The sequence below is a fragment of the Monodon monoceros genome, unplaced genomic scaffold, assembly GCF_005190385.1.
Source record: "Monodon monoceros isolate NGI ecotype Baffin Bay Population unplaced genomic scaffold, NGI_Narwhal_1 Super_Scaffold_21, whole genome shotgun sequence".
Taxonomy (NCBI): Eukaryota; Metazoa; Chordata; class Mammalia; order Artiodactyla; family Monodontidae; genus Monodon; species Monodon monoceros.
The window spans coordinates 70,486,558-70,508,766 of NW_021703778.1; the positions used below are offsets into that span (position 1 = coordinate 70,486,558).

The 22,209-nt window shown below is 47.9% G+C and overlaps 1 protein-coding gene across 4 annotated transcripts in view; it reads left to right on the forward strand.

The window, feature by feature from the left end:
- MAP2K5 (mitogen-activated protein kinase kinase 5) overlaps window positions 1-20,677 on the forward strand; it is a 278,521-nt gene extending 257,844 nt beyond the window's left edge. For 2 of the 4 annotated variants that reach the window (XM_029238397.1, XM_029238394.1), the window contains one exon: window positions 20,193-20,648. In XM_029238397.1, coding sequence (XP_029094230.1) covers window positions 20,193-20,297 — 105 coding nt within the window. In that variant the 3' untranslated portion in view covers window positions 20,298-20,648. Of the gene's footprint in view, window positions 1-20,192 lie in introns of all 4 variants that reach the window. The other 2 variants (XM_029238396.1, XM_029238395.1) reach the window with 2 other exon arrangements.
- Window positions 20,678-22,209: the final 1,532 nt, after the last annotated feature.

Consider the following 22,209-nt stretch of genomic DNA (forward strand, 5'->3'; position numbering starts at 1 on the left):
GGTTCAAAAGGAATTTAAGAACCATCCAGATCTTCAAGGAGCAGACTGGACACACCCATAGGAGACATTTAGAGAAGGCAGGGTGAGCTGTGTGCTGCTGACTTGCACGGTGTGAGGACCCAGGACAGGGTGGCCGAGGGTGGTCAGAGGACGCATCTCAGCTCCAGCCAGAGCTGTAAGGATTTGTCTGAATATGGAAATTAGAAAGTGGTGGCTCAGCAGCGAGCCAGCTCTGGAAGGGCTTTGCACACCGGTGAGGAGTGTGGCTGCAGGAAGCTGCCATTTGCTCTTAAGCAGGGCAGTGGCCCAACCACAACAGGCAAACAGGCCACACAGGACTGATCTCTGCTTGCTCCACGTGGACCAGAATCTGTGGCTGGAACTGATTTATAAATAGGGATGTCCTAACCCCCTGGCTCTTTCTGAAATTCCATGAAGGTCTCCAGCCAAAAGAATAGGAAGCCAAGTTCAGAGCCTGTAGCTTCTTGGCAGCATGTCATTTGTCTCTCTCTCTGCATCTTCTTTTCAGTGTCCTTTCTGTCACTATCAGGGAAAATCATTAGTATGCTAATCTAGCTAGCCGTCATTTTAACACTGACCTTTGCTAACCTGCCTTTGCAATTTCAGGAACTACGTTTGACTTCTCTAAAAGTAACCTTAAACTGTAGTCTTGTAAGAATTCCAGAGCTGTATCCTTCACTCCTTCTTCTAATGAGGTTATGACCAAATGCTCATTATAATTGCTTTAGACTCCTTTTAATTTTCAAGCTTATTAATCATAAGAAGAGTTATTTAAAATTGCATAAATTAATCTTAGATTAAAAGCCCATCAAAGCCTCGAAACAATTAAGAATAAGTAGGATTTCCCTGGGGCAGCAAGTTTTATTTTAATATTGTAGTCAGGTGGATATCAGAACCTTGAAGTATGGTAGTGATTAATGTATGCAAAATTTAAATGAGATTTTTTAAATGGCAAATCTAAATCACATATTGACCTAACTGTAGGCTCTAACTGCATTGTCTGCCATATATTTAAACTGTTTACTAATCAACATTTTAATTACAGCATGTGCTGGCAGACCCTAGGACAAATAAAATCTAGCATTTTAAAATTTTGCTGCGAAGTCTGTTACCCAAAAATAACAAGACTCTTTTATTGGGAAGAATGGAGGAATAAGAAAACAGAGCAAACTTGCTGCAGCAACGTTGAAACTTGGCACAGATAGTCCTAAGGTGTGCAGCTGCCCCATCCTTCCTGGCCCCCACTCTCACCTTGTGATTCTGCTGGTCTGAGACAGCTACCTCTTCATGGAGCAGCATCTGGGATTCCTTTGAAATTGATTCGTGCTTAATTAGGGGAATACTTCCCTTCATGTGTTTGAACCCTGGTTGCCAAGCACTGTTTACTTGAACAGTGTATGTAGCCTGGGGTCCCTAGGCCCCATCCCCTTTTGTGATGTGGAGACTAGATATTTCCAGAAATTTGATTCAACTGCAGTCGGAGCCAGCGGCCTTTTGTCTTGCCTACCTCCTCGATCTCTGCTGGGGTTGGCGAGCTGTCTCCAGGAAGGTGGTCCTGGGCTGCGTCAGAGTCTGGAAAGATTTTTCTCTATTTTACAAATACTCTGTTTCCTTATAGAAAGTAGATGGGTAAGAGGGTCGCCTTGAATAAATTATTTCACCCCTCACAACTTCAGTTCCCACTTCATGGAAAGGGGATAACAGTGACCAACTTACAGTTTCTGTTTTTTGTGAAAATCCAGACAAGATAAAGCACACAAAGCACTTAGCATAGAAGTTAGGAAATACGAAGTTCCCCAGAACGTTTGCTCCTGCTCTCATCATTGACTTTCTAAAACTAGTGTTAAAATTATGTTTAAAAATTCAAATAGGGCTTCCCTGGTGGCACAGTGGTTGAGAGTCCGCCTGCCGATGCAGGGGACACGGGTTCGTGCCCCGGTCTGGGAAGATCCCACATGCCGCGGAGCAGCTGGGCCCGTGAGCCATGGCCGCTGAGCCTGCGCGCCCGGTGCCTGTGTGTCTGGAGCATACCGCAAAAAAAAAAAAAAAATTCAAATAGTACAGAAGGATATACAAGAAGCTCCCAGCCCCACTCTCTAGAGTTAAGCACTGTTAACAGTAACTTGTGTCCTTCTAGAATTTTTAATTTTATTGTTCTGTACCTTACTTTCTCTCTTTAAGATCTTTCCATATCACATGAAGTCTGTCTTGTTCTTTTTAATACTGCATGGTGTTCCATTATATAGATGGTCCATATTTATTTAACCAGGACCCTGCCATAGAACATTTTGGCCATTTCCAGATGTGTTTGTTGGCCATTTGTATTTTTTTCACATACTTTGACCATTTTTCTTTTGGATAGGTTGTCTCTTCCTTCATCTTTTTGAACCTTGATTTCCCCATCTAGAGAGTGAGGCAGGTAGGCGCACAGTCTCCAAGACCCTGTTTACCTCTATAGGCTACAGTCCAGGCCTGGATGTCTTGCAGGCAGCTTTTGTGCTACTACCAGAGGTGCCGGTCTGCTCGTGACCTTGCTGAGCCGGTGTTGAGCTGCAGGGCTAGTAGCTGTGGGTGGACTGCAAGAGGCTCGTTTTCTTCTCTTGTTCAGTTGTGTGTCTTCCTCTCTTAAAAAAGCAGGCTTGGAAATTACAGGGCAGAGCTGGGATTGAACTTCCATTAAAGCTGCCTGTAGACATCAGGAATATTTATTTTCTCTATTTGTTTTAAGCCTGGGAAGACTGTGTGGTTTTCTCAACACTGTCCTGATGGAGCCCTGACCAGCAAGCGTGCAATGCCCCTAGCCCTAATGTGCCATTAATGATAGGTTAATGTACAGTATAATGTTTTGGGGACTACGGGTTCATTACACTTCTGAGTGTGAGGTCTTTCCACAGAGCGCCCAAGGTCCCATTGCATTATATCATGCAATAAAAATACCCTTTTCATATCACACACTAATAAACTGTATTTGAAATGCCGTCTGAGGGCACTGCTGTCTTGTCTATAGGCTGTGCACGAGTGCAACAGTTGGGTTTCCTTTTTTCTATTTTGTGTTTTAGTTACACGGAATTCTGAACTCAGGGAAGTCTGCTCATTCCTGTTTTAAATGGAGGAGTGAGTTAGGTCTTTAGGCCTGAGGCTCAGGGGAGGGGCCGCTCAGTGAGTGGTGAGAGTCTTTAATACATGGAGAGCAAGACCCCTCATTCTCCTCTGCCCGTCCACCCATACTGTGTGCAGCTATCAGGGGAGCTGGTCTAGTGTCTTCCAGATTTAGCATTGAACACATGTTAGGTATTACAAAAATTTCCGTAGAAAAGAAGTATGATAAGAACTGCCAAGTCTAAGCCACTGATAGTCATGACTATAGGGCTGCTTCCAGGATAGCCTGTGTGCTGGGAATTTCATACAAACAGGCTTCCTGTGCAGTTGGTCCTGTTCTCCTTGTTTTACAGAGCACAGAGTTCCCAGAGCGAGGGGGGAAAGAGCTTCACTGTAGAGAATGAAATCCACAGGCTCCTAGGAACCACAGGTGAATTACCTGCCTGTGGTTATTCATACCATCCTGTGAGTTGATTTAATCAGATGGTTTTCTTCTCAACAGTTAGCTGGCGGCAGAGGTAATTTTGAAGCTTGGAACACTTTGGAAAAGGAGACTCTTCTACATCAGAAAGGAAAAAGGCTTTCGAATTTAGGGATGAGGCAAAGACTGGGGGGTCACAGGACCTTAAAAGACCTATTTTATACTTTGATCCAGGGCAGACTATGGCATTTGTGCTTTGTTGGGGGGTGGGGGGTTGTTTCTGCCAGTTGTAGAGTGTGGGGAAAGAGTGACACATGAGGTCCAAGAACCCGGGTTCAAGCCCAGTGTTGAGATTTCAGCCTGAAGTGCAGTCCTTAGCACCTAGGGGCATCAATGTCTTTGCTTGTAAAATAGGCTCACATCTACTTCTGACAGGGCTGGGGAATCATATGAAATGTTGTAAATGAAAACACCTAATTAGTATCTGGCACGGTTAGGTGCTCACAACTCTTGGCTATTATACTGCTGTTATTATATGTAATAATATAACAAAACATAACATATTAACAAACAAAACAAAAACATATTGTAACAAAAGGCACAGGCTTTAGAGCTGATGTCCAGTTCAGATCCCAACTCTACCTTAGCCAAATCACTTCTCTGAACCTAGTTTTCAAATCCACAAATAGGTAGTGACAGTAATGCCATCCTGATACTTCGTGGGATTACTGTGACACTTGAATTAGATGATGAGGTTGAAAGCACTTTGTGGAGTGAAAAGCTCTACTCAGCTGCTGGTAAATACATATATGTATTTTTCTCTCCAAATCAACGTATTCAAACTGAATAAATATCCTTAGAGCAAAGCCACTAAGGGCAGCTATTAGAAAGATTCACTGATCTGTCCCCCTCCCCACCAGGGAGCTTGTCGCAGCCAAATTGTAGGCCAGAGCAGTTCTTCTACCTGATGTCTTCATAACAGCAGAGAAGCGGGGTGGACCCAGGACAGAGTCTGTGCTCCCCTGAGTTGGTGCAGGGAGAACCGGTACCTGCTGAGAACGGTGGTTGAAAGATCAAGGGACCATGTTGAAGGGCTGAGCGGGTCTGGAGAGCCAACGAGATGACAGAAAGAAAAAATCAAGTTGCTGAGACTGTCCTGCAGAAGACTGGACCTTTGGCTCTAGGCAACGTCCGCTTAATTGTTAGGAGAAGCATATTTAAGTTTCAAGGATGATTAGTTTTTCTTTTAAGGGTGATAGGGCCGGACTAAACCTTTTGTTTAGATGTGGGGACTTTAGAACACTTACATAAACCTCTCAGGGGTTAAATCTGTCTTTAGGGCTACCAGGACTTGAAAAATGTTACCTTGTATCAAGAGAACCAGAAGTGACAAGTTCATTTTAAAAGCCTGGTTTGTCATTGTTTATCTAATTTTCAGAGTTGACACAGAAAATTAGACCAGCTGACACTCACTCTCTGACCGTCCCCTGGCTCGTTTCCCTGGTCCTTTCCTCCCTGACCTTTGCAAGTACAAAATGCTCCAAACCCCAAAATATAAAACTTACCACCGAGTTTCCAAGTTGCCCTGTAGTCATTCCAAGATCCTGTCATAGGATGTCATCCCTAATGTGATTATAAAAACAAGATGAGGTTATAAATCTGCTCTGTGAGGTATTTCTTTTCTCCTTCTGCTTTGACCATAAATCTTAGAAGTAATCAAACTCTCTCCAAAGGAAGCCAAGATAAACTTGGGCCCTAAGTGGCCCCATATGTCTTTACTGAGTTCAGAGGCTCTGAAGGCTTGTCTGCCAGGTGACATCGCACGGTGCTGCTGAAAGGCGGCCAGACGGAGTGTGAGCTTTCCCCTGTTTAATATTGACCTTCCAAAACTCAAAGAGCAGCAAGTCTTCTATTCACCACCTTCAGTAAATGAGCTACTTCCAAGGAAGGATATTATTCAGATAACTGAGACTTATTCCTTATAAAACCAAAACTTTTAAAAAAGATTATAGGCAAGAGGTTTTAAATGTATTATATACACTTCCCTATCCTTTTAAACGGATTACATACATCAGGGTCTGGCTTTTTAGAAAATGTTCTTTAGACCATCATCATGAACAGTCTGTTTGCTGCGTTCTGCTGTACTAGTGTCTCCTGACGTTAACACGTGGAGGGCCACTTGTCCCTGCACTGCTTGACCCCAAGCTGGTTCTTTGGTTTTGTTCTTGTTTTGCAGTGTTGCTAATAGATGTCACTTAGTACTCCTGCCCTTGTTCCCCTTTCTAACAGCCCTCCCCTCTTCCTCTTCTATTTTGTGCTTTAGATTGGGAAATCAGATAGTAAGTGTGTAAGCACTACAAAAAACTACAAAAAAATGGACTTGAATAAAGGCTTGAGGGACTAGCTAAAAGTAAAGTGTTCGAGTTTTACTGTAACTTTCAGATTCTTAGTCTTAAGTAAGGGAGTCAGATTTACAGTGGCCTGTAGGTATGTAAAGTGCCTCTACATTTGAAAACAGACCATTTCACTAAATAGGAAATATACTGCTTGATAACATTGCATGCAGATGCCCAAGTTTGAAACAATATGACCACTTTGCTCTTGAATCAATAATTAGCGTAAAATTATTTTGAATTATTATTTGTTGAGGTTGTTTTTACTTTTCTGAGGGGACCAAATAAGGCATGAATGTGCCAGGGGGAGTCTTTTCACTCTAAAAACCAGGTTTAGAGCCAGACACACAGAAGCCTCTCAATCCATCCGTACTGGATTTGATTGACTTGAGGTCTCTGTGTAAACGGGAGCATAACTACCAGAAGAAGCAAGTTTGTACCTAAATAACTTTGTCCTTCTTAACGGTGAAAACAGACTTGGTTTCATACAGCTCTGCGGGGAAGGCCATCGCCAGCTTATCTGTAGCCAGATGAAGTGCACCCCCTTTCTCGTTCCTTCTGCACACGGCCAGTGACACTGCCTCAGAAGACACAGGCCACACCGTTCGCTGCCACAGAAAACGCATTTCAGCTTTCCGTACATTTAATTTTCTTCAACATTACCTTGCCAACCACAGTAAATCAATAACAGAATAGTTAAGTACCACAGGTTCTTTGTGTTTTGTTTTAGAAAATATTACTCAAGGCTAAAAGTGGCTTCTATTGATGGTTTTTATTTGCTGCTGGGACACAAAATGATCAGAATTTTCAAATGGTTCGCTTCCTGTTTGTGGATTTCCTTAGGGAAAAAAAAAGGAGGGGACAGATTCAAATGGAAATGATGGCTGATAGCAGAAACTCTGGAGTAACTGGTAATTTTCAATCCTGTATTTTATAGACTAGGCCTGGTAGCTTTGACCTTTGTTATGCTTTTATTTCAAATTTTCCAAAAGGGCTGCCCGAGCCCACCCCTTTGGCTCCCTCACACTCACCCCACCAGTAAGTAACCCTGTCTACTAAATAGAGTGAGGCTCAGAAAACGGGAGCATCATAGCTGGAAACAGTAAAAAAAAAAAAAAAAAAAACAAAAAAAACAAGATGGCACTTCAGTTAAAGTTATTTACCCAAAAGTTTGACATCTGGTATCTTTAGCAATTTTTCCTCTATGTTTCTTGTTGATTTGGTAACATCAAAAAATCTCCACTTGAGCTTCAGTCTTCGTGTGAATGGTTGTTTTTCCTTATTAAGAAACTAGAAAAGCTGTTACTAAGATGAATTTTAAGAGGTAGCAGCCTTTACTTAATTGGATGCTTCTTGAAATAAGATGAGACAATGGATATGAAGTGTTTTGAAAAGTTAAAAGTGTGATGCCAGGGCTCGAAACCTGTGACTCACCTGCCAGGGTGATTATTTGTCACTTCTCGTTGGCACCTCCCAGTCGCCACCATTATCACCCTTCCCACTGCCCCTACCATCACTCACACGCATATTCTCTCTCTCTCTCTTTCTTTCTTTCTCTCCTGATGAGTCATCACACTGCATTTTCAGCTGTGTTGGCCTCATATCAGTCATATGATATGCCCTTATTATTTTAAAATTTTTCCCAGATTTGTGGTTATGTGCCCTTTTTTCATTCCTAATGATGTTTCCTTGTGTCCTCTTTTTACCATTTTTGTCAGAGTTAGTCTACTTTATTAATCTTTTTAAAGAACCAGTATTTTATTGATTTGATCATCTCTTTGATATCTAATTCCTTTGTGTTCTTTATTATTTGCTGTTTTATGTTTCCTTTGGATTTACTTTTTGTTCTGTGTGTAATTTATTGAATTGGACACTTAGCTTGTAAATTTCCAATCTTCTTTTCCTTAATATATCCATATAAAGCTATAAATTGCCTTTTAAGTATTACTTTAGCTGCATCCCACAAATATTTGTATGTAGTGTTTTTGTTGTCATTCAGTTTTGAGTAATTCCCAATTTCAATTAGGATTTCTTTTTTGACCAACGAATTATTTAGAAGTATTTTTTGTTTGCACATAGTGGTGTTGTGTTATCTTGTGATTGTTGTCTACTTTTCATGCACCATGGTCAGAGAACATGGTTGGTGTAGTATCAGATCTTTGTTATTTGTTGAAACACCCTTACTACACTGTTTTGTTTTGTTTTTTTTCAGTGTTCTCTCTTTGCTTGAAAGGAATGTGATTCTCTAGTTGTTGAATGCGGTGTCCTATTTACATCCTTTAGGTCAAATTTGTTAATTGCATTACTTAAATATTTTGAGGCCCTACTGATTTTCTACCTGCTTTATTTATCAATTACTGAGAGGGCTGTGTTAAAATCTCTCACTATTAGTGTGGCTTTGTCTGTTTTTCCTTGCACTTTTGTCAGTATTTGCTTTAAGGCAGTGATATTAGATGCCTATGTCAAAATGCTGTATCTTCATTTTAAAACGTTTTTTTATCTTTATGTAGTGACTCTCATTACCTCTAATATATTTTGCTTGAAATTTTATTTTTGTCTGATATTAACATACCTGTGCTGTCTTCTTTTGGTTAGTATTTGTCTGCTATATGTTTTCCTATCCCTTTGTTTTCATCATCTCTGTGTTATTTTGTTTTAAGTGAATCTCTGCATTTTGCTGTTGATGTTTTTAATTTTATCTGAGACTCTCTTTTAATTGATTAGTTTATTCATTTATATTTATTGTATATCGATACACCTGAATTTTTTTTTCTACTATCCTGTTTTGTACTTTCTTCTCTACAATGCTTTTTTGACTTCTTTTTTCTCCTTTCTTCACTCTATTAATTTTTTTCTTCCTTTTTATTCTTTCCAGTAGTTTGGATATTATATTCTATTTCTAGCCTCTTATTATCCCTGAGTTTCTAACTTAATTTAGCAAAGCCTAAGGTTCATCACTAACTATACGCCCCTCCCCAACAATACTCAGCCTTAGGTTCAGTCTCATCTTTATATTAGGTAGAATTGGCTTTAGTTGCACATGATTAAAACAATCAGCAGCTTAAGTAAGACAGCAGGGTATTCCCCATACAGATAAAGGAAGGCAGGAAGTAGGGCGCCCAGACTAGCTGGCGGTTCCTTCCATCTTTCCAGTCAAGGGGCATTTGAGCTCCAGACAACAGGAATGAGGAAGGGCAGTAGAAATACCCCTTCATTTAAGGACAGTTCTGGGGATTGGCACACAGCATATGTGCTCCCATGGCATTGGCCAAAAGTAGCTGCAAGGGAGTCTGGGCATGCAGCTGCTTTGCTGGGTGACACTGTTCCTTATTAAAATCAGGATTTGTATCACTAAGGAAGAAAGGGGAATGTTTATTGAGAGGCAGCTAGCAGCCTCTGCCACAGCCTCTCTCCCCCGGACATAAGGACCCTAAGAGTTTCTGATCAGTCCCTTCTTTCATGTCCAGAATTTCATTGTCATTTTGTTTTTAGATCCTCACGATTAGTCATTACTCTTGTTGTCATTTTGTATAATCAGTACTTATTGAGATTTATCCATGTGTTTAGCAGTTATGTGTTCCTTATTCCTGTTGCATCCTACTTCCTCCTTCTGAGGTTTCTTTTCCTTTTGGAAGTATATTAAGAGTTCTGTCAGCGAGGGTAAAACTGAGTTTTTGTTCTAGGATTGTCTTCACTTTGCTCTCTTTTTTCTTTTGGCTGCGCTGCGTGGCTTGTGGGATCTTAGTTCCCCAACCAGGGATTGAACCCAGACCCTCGGCAGTGAGAGCACAGAGTCCTAACCACTGGACTGCCAGGGAAGTCCCGCCCTAACTCTTGGTTGTTAGTTAAATTGGGTTTAGAAGTTTAGATTGACAGTTTTTCCCAGGGCATTGAAGATACTGTGTTGTCCTGTCGTTTCTACACTTGCTGTTGAGAATCTGCCAGCTGCTCAGCTGCTGCCCTTTGTGAGAGATGTGCCTGTCTCTCTGGTTGCTTTTAACATCTCTTTTCCTGGTATCCTTCAGTTTCCCTACAATTTGTCTAGGTATAGGTTTTGTTATAGTTATTCTACTTGGAGATCATTATGACTTTTGAATCTGAAAATTCATATCTTTCATCAGTTCTCAAAATTTTCAGCTGTTGTCTCTTTGGATATTGACCCTACCCCACAGTGTCCCATCTCCTCTCATTCTTTCCTCTGGGTCTTTCTCCTTCACATTAAAAAAATATATTTTTTGTTTATCTCTCATTACTGACTAGTGCTCTGGGTAATTTTCTCAAACCATTCTTCCAGCTTACTAAATCTATCCTTGCTATATATTCAGCTTGCTATCTGGCTCATCTATGGAGAATTTCTTTTGTTCTTTCCAGTCACTATATGTGTTATTTCTGTAAGTTATATTTGATTCTTTTTCAAATCTCTCTTCTCTTTTTTATAATGTCTTGTTCTTAATGTTTCAATTTCTTCTTTTATGCCTTCAGTCTTTTCAACTGTACATCATTTTACATTTTCTTTCCAATTATTTTTCTGTCACCTTGGTTCTGAGAGCTCTAATCTTCCTGTGTGTTGTGTCTGCTGACTCCTGTCCATGGATAATTGTTTCCTCACACGTTTTGGAAGTTTTATTGTAAGCTCATACTGAATGGGGCTTAGTACTGTGGAAATTACTGAATTCCAGAAGTATTTCCCCAGAATGTTTTTTCATGCTCCTGAGAGATACTCCAGAGTATTGCTAGATCAATATCAATGTTACATTAGTTTATGAGCAGCCTTGTGTTCTGAGACCACAGTAGTGGTACATTGAACTCCAAAGTGCACGAGGCTCAGAGCCACCTCACACAGCATCCCCTTTGCTGATGGGCAGACTTTTTCTGGCTCACCCTTTCTGCAGTCCCAGTTTTGCTTAGGGTCTCAGGCCAGCTCCCCAGGTGGCCCTTGTCTCCTGTGTCCACTTAGTTCTTCACACTTTCCAGGTCCTACATTCCTAGAACTGATAGCCTCCCTTAGGGCTACAAGACCTCCACACACACACTTATAATTCTGGTTTTCAGTTCCTTCTTCATTTTTGGCACTTGCAGATTTCCTTCTTTTTTACAAGTTCATCTAGTATGCTTTTTGGAAAATGTTCCATTTTTATCTGGCATGGCTGGGAATTTGTAGAGGGAGGGCTTTTAGGCTTAGTCTCTCCCCATCTCTTCATTCACTCACTGTCGAATCACCCTGTTCTGTTTTGTTCAACAAGCTTACTGAGCTGCCTGCTGTGTGCCAGAAATTGTGCTGGGTCTCATTCTTTCTTCCCCTTCTGCACGCTCACATGCCCACACATGCGTGTACACACACACATACACACACACACACACACACACACACACAGAGCCAAGGTCTCAGAGTTTAAACATCAAATCTCAAGAGGTAAGAAAAAAAGAGGGCTGGAAAGAATCCATCCTTCTGAGCATTGTGTCTTTAAATCCCCACCACCACACAGCCATCACACCAAAAGACGAACCTTGATAGTGGCCCCCATATTCACTGCTTGGACCTGCAGACTCAGCCTCTCAGACAAGAGCCCTCAGCATTGTTGGAGCGAGGCCCCCCCGCCTCCCTCTGGCACCCTCAGGTCCTGACTTCTCTAGGTATCTGCTCAGCCTGAGACTGCGAGGGGGAGCCAGCACTCTCCCTGCTGTTCCCCCGAGTCCTGTCTGAGTTTCCTACAGGGCAGCCACCACAGCCCCCGCTAAATGGGCCAGTGGCACCATTCTGCCACCCAAATGGGTCAGCTTCCTCCGACACAAACTCATGAGTGCTGGCATCTGCATGTTTACCCCTCACGGTGGCCCACTGCAGTCTTCTGTGTCCCCTCCCATACCACACTGCTCGAGTCCCATGGCTGCCCTGTAAGGACAGGCCCTAGAATGACTTGCGGAGACCTCTGGAAACATCTTGCTCTCTCGATTGGCCATTTTCTGAACAATTACTTTGTGTAGGAACACATAGATCTGCTTAGGTGAAAGGTGGAGAGTGCCTTGACCCCCCCTTAGATGCCTGTGTATAGTCTAGGATGGCTGGAGGTAAGCAATTTGCTGCTAATAATTGAATATTTGGGAAGAAACATCTATTTCTGTAGCAGTTGTGAAGATAAACTCAGGAAGGTCGATTGAAATGGCATGTCACAGCTGCAAATCATTTCTGAGGTCTTAAAAGAAAATGAAGGGCTAGAAGGGAACCCCCAACCCCAGCCGTGGAAAAGCTTTAGGAATCAGAGGCTGAGAAAGCAGAGTCTCAGAACAAACGCCTTAACTCGGAAAATTCCACAGCCGGGGCATTGGCCCAGGTAGGCTGGGCTGGGCAGACAGGCAAATTCCACACTAGCTGATAGGCAAGGCTCACACCATCTTACTGCCGCTCCCCTGCATGCATTCTACCTGGGGGGATAGTAACCTCCCCTCGCACTGCCCAGGGTGTATCTGTGAACCCCTGTCTGCAGACAAGCAATCTCTCACCCGACCCCAGAGGCAGAGAGAGCTGGGGGATTTGGTTGGGTGACGAGGCCAGCCAGCAGCCTCCCTGTGTTCAACACCAGCTGAGAAATAAGGCTCAGGAAATGACAGAAAGGAAGCATCACCCCTACTTCTGTAAAATCTGAGTTGACGGGCACGCTTACGTGGGTGGCCCAAGGGGCCCTCCTGAGAATTTACCGCAGAGCCCAGTCAGAGGTGAACAGCCTGCCTGGAAGCTTACCAGGAGAGGGCAGGCCAGAATGCAGCCTCCCTGTGGGCAGGAGACCCCTGAGCGGGGCCTGCTCCATGCTTCCTCCCAACATTGCCACGCCTCCCCCTGGGGACACGACTGAGGGGTGTGATAACAACACAGGTCCCTCCATGTGGAAGGATGAAGCCAGGGCAATGGAGGTTCCCCTGGAATAGTTTCTCTTTTATACGTGAGGCCATTGTGGCCCTTCCCAAGCTATCACTGACTCCTGGGCTGCTGAGAGAAGGCTTGTTGACTGTCAGTCCAGGGCTCTGTGCCTTACCCCACACAGGGACAGATGGAAGAATTGCTGTGGAGGTGCCTCAGCTTCTCCCTGCTGAGTTGTGCCTGGGGGCTGCCCTGCAGCCACAATCCCAGCCACCTCCTTCCCTGACTCCCCCTGTTGATTAGCTCCGGCACACCCAGCCTGGAAGGAAGCGTTGACCCCAGGGATGATCATGCGTTGTTATCTCATGTAATTAATATTATAAAGGCTGCCCACTGCCCTGGCACTTGTCAGCCGTTTAGCAGACACTGGACATATGTGCATTTTTCCAAAAATTATTTAACTTCTCTAATCTGAAGTTATCTCCAGAGTAAGTAGAGATTAGATTGCTAGTTTTGAATCTGTAGCAGTGGAATGCTTTTTATTATGTAAAATTAATGCAGGATCTCAATACTAATATAGGAAAAAAGTAGTGTTTTTTTTTAGCATGAATGTGTAAGTAAGTATTCATTGTAGACACTGTAGACATTGTAGAAAGGCGTCCATGAGACTTCTCTTGAAGGACACAAAAATCTGAGAGCCAGGGTCATAGGTGATGGTTATAGTCTAATATTTGCATCAGTGTTCCACTTATCTCTGATACTGTTTCAGGAGCCCCATATCAAGGAAATCCTGACTCACCAGTTGCCCTCTCGGCTTAGGCATCTTTTAAGCCCAATAGAAGCTTTAAAAAGGAATAGCAGAAAAGTTTTATTTTAGAGTTTAGTTGCTGACAGTAGCTAGCAGCTGTTCATATGAATTGCTTACGGTAAATCTACAGGTCAGACAAGAGGGACTCAAAGCTTGCAGGAGCTGACGCCACTGGAAACTCAGAGCAGGCCTGACCCACACCCCTGTCTGGGCATCGTGCACCGGGCCACTGGGCAGATGTGCTTCGTGGGCTCAGTGCACTGGCTCTGGTGTGCTCACACAGTTTTATAGCTACACACAATGTGAGTGGACGTCACAGCCCTGAGTTCTTTTAGGTGCCCAGTGCACCACCACAACCTTCCTAGGTGTCAGCCCGTGTATGAGCAGTCAGTAATATGCACAGATCTAACAAGCAGACTGCCTGTCTTAAGAGCTGCAGAAAATCAGTTACCATCACAGTGCTGGGTAACACACTGCCAATATTCAGGGTAACATTTAGAGTTGAACATAGTTGAGTGTATATATTATTTTTTAATTAGTTTTTTTAACAAATACAGCTTAAAATATCTTAATGATTTGAATCAAACATGTGTGGAAGCCCCAGCACACCTCACACTCTACAGCCCTGCTGGTCTCTGAGGTCCCATCCTATCCTACCGCACCTCCATATTGCCGAGAAGGACTGAAGTGTTTTACCCCTGCCACAAGGGCTGGATCCTAAAGGGACATGCAGAGAGCCTTCAAGTAAGGCTGGCAGGCCCAGTGCAGAAAGCTGAAGTGATGGGCAGTACGTTGACCTTGGGGCCCCTCCAGCCTCTCAGATCACCTCTTACAGGCACCTGCCTCATGACAGGACTGGCCCTGCCGCTCGCCTGAGTGTGTGTTGGACTCTTCTTGTTTTGGACTTAGCTGGAGTGTAACTGGGCTGGGCTTGCTTACTTGAATGAGCTCGTGGGTCCTTGGCATTCTGTCCCGTGTGGCGTCCTTGGTGGGAAAGGAGGTGCCTGGTGGCCTGGTCTTCATCCTGAGAGAGAGGAATCCTGTGGTCCAGAGAGTCAAGAGCAGCCTCAGCTTGTGAAGCCTTCTCCCCAGGCCTGCCCACCCAACCTACGGCCCTTCTCAGCCTAGCCTCAGGCTCCTGGGAAGCAGTGTAACTTACCTGTCAATCCAGTTGACTTTTCTTCGCAGTTCCTGTGTGATTAGCACTGCCCTGCCCTCGAGGCTTCCAGTCTGTGCTAGGATAAGGTGAGCTTAAATGATGATAATACACAGTAGAACAAGGGTATGCTCTTGTTCTGGGAGAGATGGCACCTCTTGAGAGGAGACATGAAGAAAGGCCCCACAGAGTAGACCTTAGGTTTGGGGTGCAGTCTGCTGCCAGGCATCCTATTTATTATTTCCACCCTTATGTCTAGGGTGTGGTCTCCATAGCCCTGGAAAATTTCTTCCAGGCCCTGGGTCTTCATTTTCCTGCTTCTCTAGAATCTAGACCCAAAGAGAAGGAACAGGGACCACCCGGCGCCTGCTCTGAGGGCAAGCTGTCCTGCAGGGTGGATGCCGCCATCCCCCAGCCCTGGCAGTGACGAGGAAGGACAACATAATGGCTGAGGCTCGGGCTCTGGAGACAACACCACGTTCAAGCGCCGTGGTCTTGGGCAGATTCCTTAATCTTTCTGTGCTTTAGCTTCCTCACCTATAAAACAGGCATAATATAATACTTATTAGATTTGCTGATCATTAAATCAATTACTTGATTGTGCCGGACACAGCTTTGAGCGGGGAGGACACAGTTTGCCTTTTGGCCACTGTCATTTCAGTTTGTCAGTTAAAAATTACTAGTTAAAAATAATGTACCAGGGCTTCCCTGGTGGCGCAGTGGTTGAGAGTCCGCCTGCCGATGCAGGGGACGTTGGTTCGTGCCCCGGTCCGGGAAGATCCCACATGCTGCAGAGTGGCTGGGCCCGTGAGCCATGGCCGCTGAGCCTGCGCATCCGGAGCCTGTGCTCCACAACGGAAGAGGCCCGCGTACCGCAAAAAAAAAAAAAAAATAATGTACCATATATTCTTTTAAAAAGTAGGAATTTAAAACTCACTGTGCCCGCCCCCCGTGAGCAGAGTAGTGTGCTGTCCTCCGCTGGGTTCAGCCCTTAACCCTGCCGCTTTCTAGCTCTGTGGCCTTGCCCCAGGTCACATTTATCGGCGTCTCAGTCTCCTTTGTGTGTAAAGGGGGTGATGGTTGGGTTCCGGGCCATGTAAGTTAGCCGGGGCCTGGCCCACAAAAAGGGCTCGATGAATAGATGCAGACAGAGAGGACAGGCAGGTCACTTTTTCCTGCCTCAGGCCCACGGCCAACTGAGGGCCTGCGACCTGCCAGGCGCTGCACCGGGCAGGCACCCACACCAGCAAGTCCTTAAATGATTCACATGCAGGACGTTCTTTAGGAGGTTATACAAGAGAAGAGACTATAGCGACCCCAAACAGGTAAATTCCTATTTGGGAAGAAACTCGAAGCCCAACTAAGGGCAGAGAGTGAGGTGTCAGTGAATGAGCACTGGCCTGGGAGTCCAGACACATCAACCTCAGGCGGTACTTCTCCACAGCAGGCTCGGAGCGTCCACCTCCTGCCCACACGGTGGACCCCTGGACCCCTCCTCTCCCTGCCCCCTTTGGCAGAAGCATGGAGCGCTGTCCACATGGGGAGGGTCCTGCCATCAGTCATCAGGAAGGCATCTCATCACAATGATACGGGTGGGCAAAAATTAGGGGCATTATTACAGAAGGAGAGGGCCAAACTCTAGCGAAGCCCTGGAGACTAGTGCCCAAGTGAAGGAGGGTGTACTGAACACTCTAGTTTCTCTTCACGAGTTAGTGCACGGGCATGATCTGCCCCTCGGCCCCGTGGGGGGAGGTCTGCACCCGGTGATGCTGCCAGCTTTGGTTGTTGTTGACTCATCTCTCTCACTCTCCCCTGTGCCCGCCTTTTGGATCCATCCTGCGTCTTCCAGTGCCATTCTTTTCCCTTCATTATGTCTCCACCTTCTGTGGCGAAGTTTGTGGGCCATTATACTTCAACCCTCGCCGGTTTAATTGTTGCAATTGGCCCTGAGAGAATTCGGGAAATGAAAGTGGCTCCCACTGCCTGGTGATGAGGCCAGTGAGAACATTCGGCGGCTCCAGCCTGCACGTGCCCTGCCAGCCTCTGCGGAGTGACCACTGACACGCTCTGCGTGTGGGTGGCAGAGGCCTGGGTGTCTGGGGCCGTCACCTGGGGTGGAGGATGCTCTTGACAAGCAGCATGTGGGTGTCCTGGCTCCGAGGAGATGGGATCCGCTGATCCTTGGAGGCTGAGGGGGCTGCGAGTTTGTCCACATCTGGATTTCTCTGCCTAGGGGGAGATGTGCATTTACCCAGATGCAGAGGAGGGTCTGGCTTCAAGGGGCTGCAGCCCTCTCCGGACCACACAGAGACCCCCAGAAGGGCTGTGAGGTCAGCTCTCCGGTTGCAGGTGCAGGAGAGCATGTGGTCCTGAGCATGGCATTTGGAGTCAAGAGACCCATGTTGTGGTTCCAGCTCAGCCCTCGCTTGCGTGACTTCGCACAGGTCCCTGAGTGTCTGTTTCCTCATCCGCGAGGGAGCTGTGTGCGCCTCCAGAGTGAGCATGGCGATCGGTGGGAAAATGAGAACAAAGCCCTTGGCAAGGGTCTGGCACACAGCACTCAATCCATGGTGCTGGACTCGGTATTATCCGGTGTGCAGTTTCCATCGGTCTCCAGGCATCTTGGTTGTTGCAGGCATCTGCTCAGGCCTGTCAGGAGCCACCTAGGAATTCAGGCACCTCAGGGTGGCCGAGTGATCTTCATGCTTTTCCCGGAATTGTCCATCAGATTTCGTTTGCTCATTAAAGTCATGAGGAGCACGTGCATCGTGTGCATCACAGGGCTGGAGGAGTGTCTGCTGTACTCCAGGGAGGAAAGGGAGCACGTGCGCTGTCAGGGTCACAGGGGATGCAGTCAAGCCCTGAGAACGTACCAGAGTAGCAACCAGAAGCTCCAGCACTTAACCAGTCACGTCCCCTCCCCGGTGCTCAGTTTCCTTTTCTGTAAAATGGGGTGGCGGTATACTTTCCCTGCTTCCCACCCAGGGCTGATGGGAGGGGGCAGAGTCAAGTAAGAGTGATCTGCCACCCTGACACCACTCTCCCAGGATGTCCCAGGGGTGACACAGGGGTCAGGACCTGCTGTCTCAGTCCCCCTCTGGCCAGGCAGGCCTGAATCCCATGGCAGAAACAAGGCAATCTGGCTCTGCCTACTCCAGCTCAGCCCAGGGAGTGCCCCAGGCAGTAGGTTTGGGTTACAGAGACTTGTGATCCAGTCGCAGCTCTGGGAGATGGGGCAGGTCAACCGTGACCTCTGTTCCCTCATCTGCAAAGTGGAGATTATTGTGCCCGCCTATGTGACTTAGGACTTAGTGCCTCCACCCCAGAGCGTGAGGTGTGCATGGACACTGTAGGCAGAGATGCTGCCAGGCTGTCCTGGCCCCCAGGGTCTCCAGTGCCATCTCAGCTCCTGTTTCCCTCTGTACAACTCTCCATGTTCTCACTCCCCACATACTGGCTTTCTCTGCGTGCCCATTCAGATGGTGGACCAGGCAGCCTACAGCTCCCACATTCTCCTGTCACAGCCCAGGATGCCTAGAGAGGCTGGGGTCTCCCCTCCATCTCTGTCTCTGTCTCTGTCTCTGTCTCCGTCTCCTCTCTTTCTCCCTTTATGATTCCCCTTCTCATTCCCCCCAAACCCATCGACAGTGGCTGGGGACAAAACCACTTGTCTCGGTCACTTCCGTGCAGGGTGGTGTAAAGCATCAGGGGTACACAGGAGATGGGGGTCACCTCCCAGTCAGGGAGGACAGGAAAGGGGCAGAGTCGCCACCAGAGCGGTGGATGCTGCCCCTCTCCTCGTCAGCCTCCCGGTGCACCTGGGCGAAATGCTTCCTGCAGTGTGGCCAGCAGCCTTCCTGTAACTGGAGGAACGCTGCACTCTCCCCTCCTGCGGTTCTGCTCTGCTTGTTCCTGAACAGATGATAACAGAGATGGAGCATATGGCCCCCAAAGTCACCGGGCATTCTGGGAAAGTGACACTGTGCCACCCCGGGCTTCAGGGGAGGGGCCCATCGGCTCCTGAGCACAGCTTCTCCCTTTGTTCTTCAGAAGGGCACAAGGTCACCTCCTCTGAGCCTCCTGAAAAGGAAATGTGCTCACTGACTTCAAGAAGAATCCCCTCTATCTAGGCACTGGTTTAGGCAGGCACATGTAAGGTGAGATGATATGTGTCGGGGTGGGGGACATATGAGAGCCAAGACAGAGTCCCTCTTGGGCCTCTCCCACCTCAGCCCCCCCTCAGGCTTGTGCTGCCTGTGGGACGCCCGCCCGACCTGACCTCCCGCCCCCTCCCCAGCCTGGTCCTTGACTGCTCCCACACACAGTGGGGTCTGGGCATCCGAGCCCTGGCCCCGTCCCTCCTGGCTCTGTGATGAGCTCATCAGGAAAGCTGCCTCGAAAGCCCCGCCTGGCCAGAGGGGAGGCAGAGGGGGCCCAAGAAGGGCTCAGAAAGCAGGAGGGAGCAGGGAATTCGGAGCTGGATGGCTGAAGCGGGAGGGAGAGAAGGAGCAGGGGGACTTGGGGAGGAGGCAGCGGGGAGCCCCCCATGCTCTCTGCTCGCCCAGCGTGGCTCCCTCAGTCTCAGGCTACAAAGTTTTTGGTAGGAGAGGAGGCTGCCAAGTGAGCATCCCTTAGCAGAGAAGCACTTGGAGAAGAGAAGGGAAGAGAATGCTTTCCAGTTTTCCTTTCACCTTTGACCTGTGGCCAGGGTGATCCCATGGCTGCCCCTGCTTTTTTCTGACCTTTCCTGGGAACTCCCAAGGAGGCCCTAAGATTGTGAGGAGGAATCTTGTCTCTTCAGGACAGCTGGGGAGGGGGCTGACTAAATATAACCTGGCCTGCCGGTGGGCTAAGTAGGTTAGAGCCTGAGGGGCCACATGGAGGCTGTAGCACCCCTCCAGAGTCCGGTCCCCAGCCCCCAGCTTCTCACCACGAACCAGCACATCCGTCCTCCCCCTGACACGTTTGCCTTCCCTCCACTCGCAGATTGTTCATAGGAGGGCTGGAGACAAAGAAGAAAACTGGGGTTGACGTAGCCCCTGATGAGATGATTCTCTGGTCTCTGGGCAGCAACTTGATAGGAACGCTGGCAGCTCCGGTGCCAGGCCTTGCCTGCCAGCTGTTGGAGGGATGCTGGGCTGAGGAAGGGCCAGGCAGTGTGGAGTTAAGATAGGCTCACACCCTTGGGGATCTTTCAGGCTGGTTGGAGTTTCAGGAGAAGGTAGCCAAGCACCAGGCAGAATGTGAGGTTTGCAGCGAGTGCTCTAGACAGGCATGTCATTGCTCCACCTTGGGCCTCAGTCATCTAGGCTGTGAAATGGGGCTGAAGCTGCCCTCACCTCACAGGGCTGTTGGGGAATACTGAGAACAGGGCTTGGAAAGTGATGACGTGCAGAGTCTGGGGAATGCCTGTCACAGCTTCCTTCTCTTCCCTGCAGGGCCACCCATTCATCGTTCAGTTCAACGATGGAAATGCCACCGTGGTGTCCATGTGGGTGTGCAGGGCACTGGAGGAGAGGCGGAGCCAGCAGGGCCCCCCCTGAGGCTGCAGTGTGATGCTGAAAGCCCAGGACTGGTCACCAAGGGGAAAACGTGCCTGTCGTGCCCTTCGTTTGCTGTCCGCGCCAGAAGAGCTTTGCTGGACTCACCTTCGACTCTGCTGGCAGATGACCTTGCCTAGGAAGCCCTCAAGGGTGGCCAACCCCTGCAGGGCAAGCCCTCGCCCCCCCCCGGGTCTGGAGGCCTGACTGGCAGGGAGGGTAGAGGGGTTGGGGCATCAAGAAGAGAGGTTCCTACGCCCTTGCTGCTCTTCCTTTTTCCTGACGTTCTCCTTTGTAAAGGGTCAGGCCCCGTCAGTATCGCTGATGGGAATAAAAGTATTACTGCTTTGTGACTGCCCACCGCCAGGAGGGTTGTGCTGTGCAGAGGGTCCGTTGCCCGCCCAGGGCTGGGAGCGGCGCAGGGATATGTGTGGCAGTGCCAGCCCCCCAGGAGCGCTTCCTGCAGTTCCGTGACAAGGCCCACAGCCCGGCCCATTTGACAGGTGAAAAACTGAGGCGTGGAGGTCCCTGAACCGAGTCCCACGGCGAAGAGTAGCCAAGCCAGCACTAGAGCTAAGATCTCAGGACCCACGTCACGTGCCCCTTCCTGGGCTGGAGTTTGTCCCCACACTCACGGGCCAGGCAGTCCCGGCAGCAGCTCCAGCTCCAACACAGGGATCTGATCTGGGGCCGTGGGTGAGGAAGGAGACCAAGAGCTGGGAAGAAGCCTGGGGTGGTTCTGAGAGGCCCTCCTTCCCTCCCACCCCACACCCCGCCACCAGCTCCTCTCTGCAGCAAGCTGGCCCTCACTGCCCTTGACGTCACGCCCAGGGAACCTCACTCACCTCGGGCCATTCACAGCCATCCTGTTAGGTAATCCTCTCCATCACCGCCAGGTAAGTGTGTTAGCCCCGTCTTACAGGTGAGGAACCGAGGCTCAGAGAGGCTCGGGTTGCACTTGCAGGTCTAAGTGACGTCGCGACACATCCAAAAGCAAACTCCTACGCCACGCACACATCCAGAACCTCCTCCACCACTTTCCCGTCTCCATCCTCCTGGTGCCCACTCCAGCATACTGGGGCTTGGCCTTGCCTCCTTTCTTTCTCTTTCACACCGCACATACAGCCTACCTGGAAGTCCTGCTGTCTTTGCCTTCAAACTGCATTGATCCCACCACTTCCCATCCTCATCCCAGGCACCACCACTGGACCACTGCAACAGACTCCTACCAGGCACCTGCCCCTGCCGTCTGTTCTCCACACAGCCACTAGAGCGAGCCAGGTAGAACAAGGCAGATCCTGGCCCTCCCCGCTTGGAACCTCCAGGGGCTCCAGCTTGCTCAGAAAACAAGACAAAGACCCAGCAATGGCCTGTGTGACCCTATACAGTCTGCCCCCATTATCTCTGGCCTCAACTCCCATCATCCCCAGCTCTCACTCTACTCCGGCCACCTGACCACCTTACTGACCCTTGAACAGCCAGGGAGACTCCCCCACTCAGGGCCACAGCAGAGACACCTAGCTGACCCCCAAAGGTTCATGCTCCCTCCATAGTGTAGGGCTGTGGGGAAGCTGCTACCCGGCCCCAGGCCAGCTCTCCCAACCCCCTTGCATTTAACAGGGCCTTGTGGCTAGTTCTCATCAATTGAAGCAGATGGTAGGTTGCTTCCTGGCCAAGAAGCTTAAAATGCAGATGTGCCTTCTGTGTTACATGTTTCTCCATCCTCCTGCTAAATGGAAAAATGACTATAGTGGGAGGTGCGGGAGACTGAAGTCCGAAAGGAAGGAGCCTGAATCCTTGAATCACCAGTTGGAAGAACATGCTGCCCCCAGGAACCCGTGCACTGGACTGTTAAATGAGCTTGAACTAAACTATTTTGCGTTTATGTTACTGGCAACTAGTATTATGCCATCTA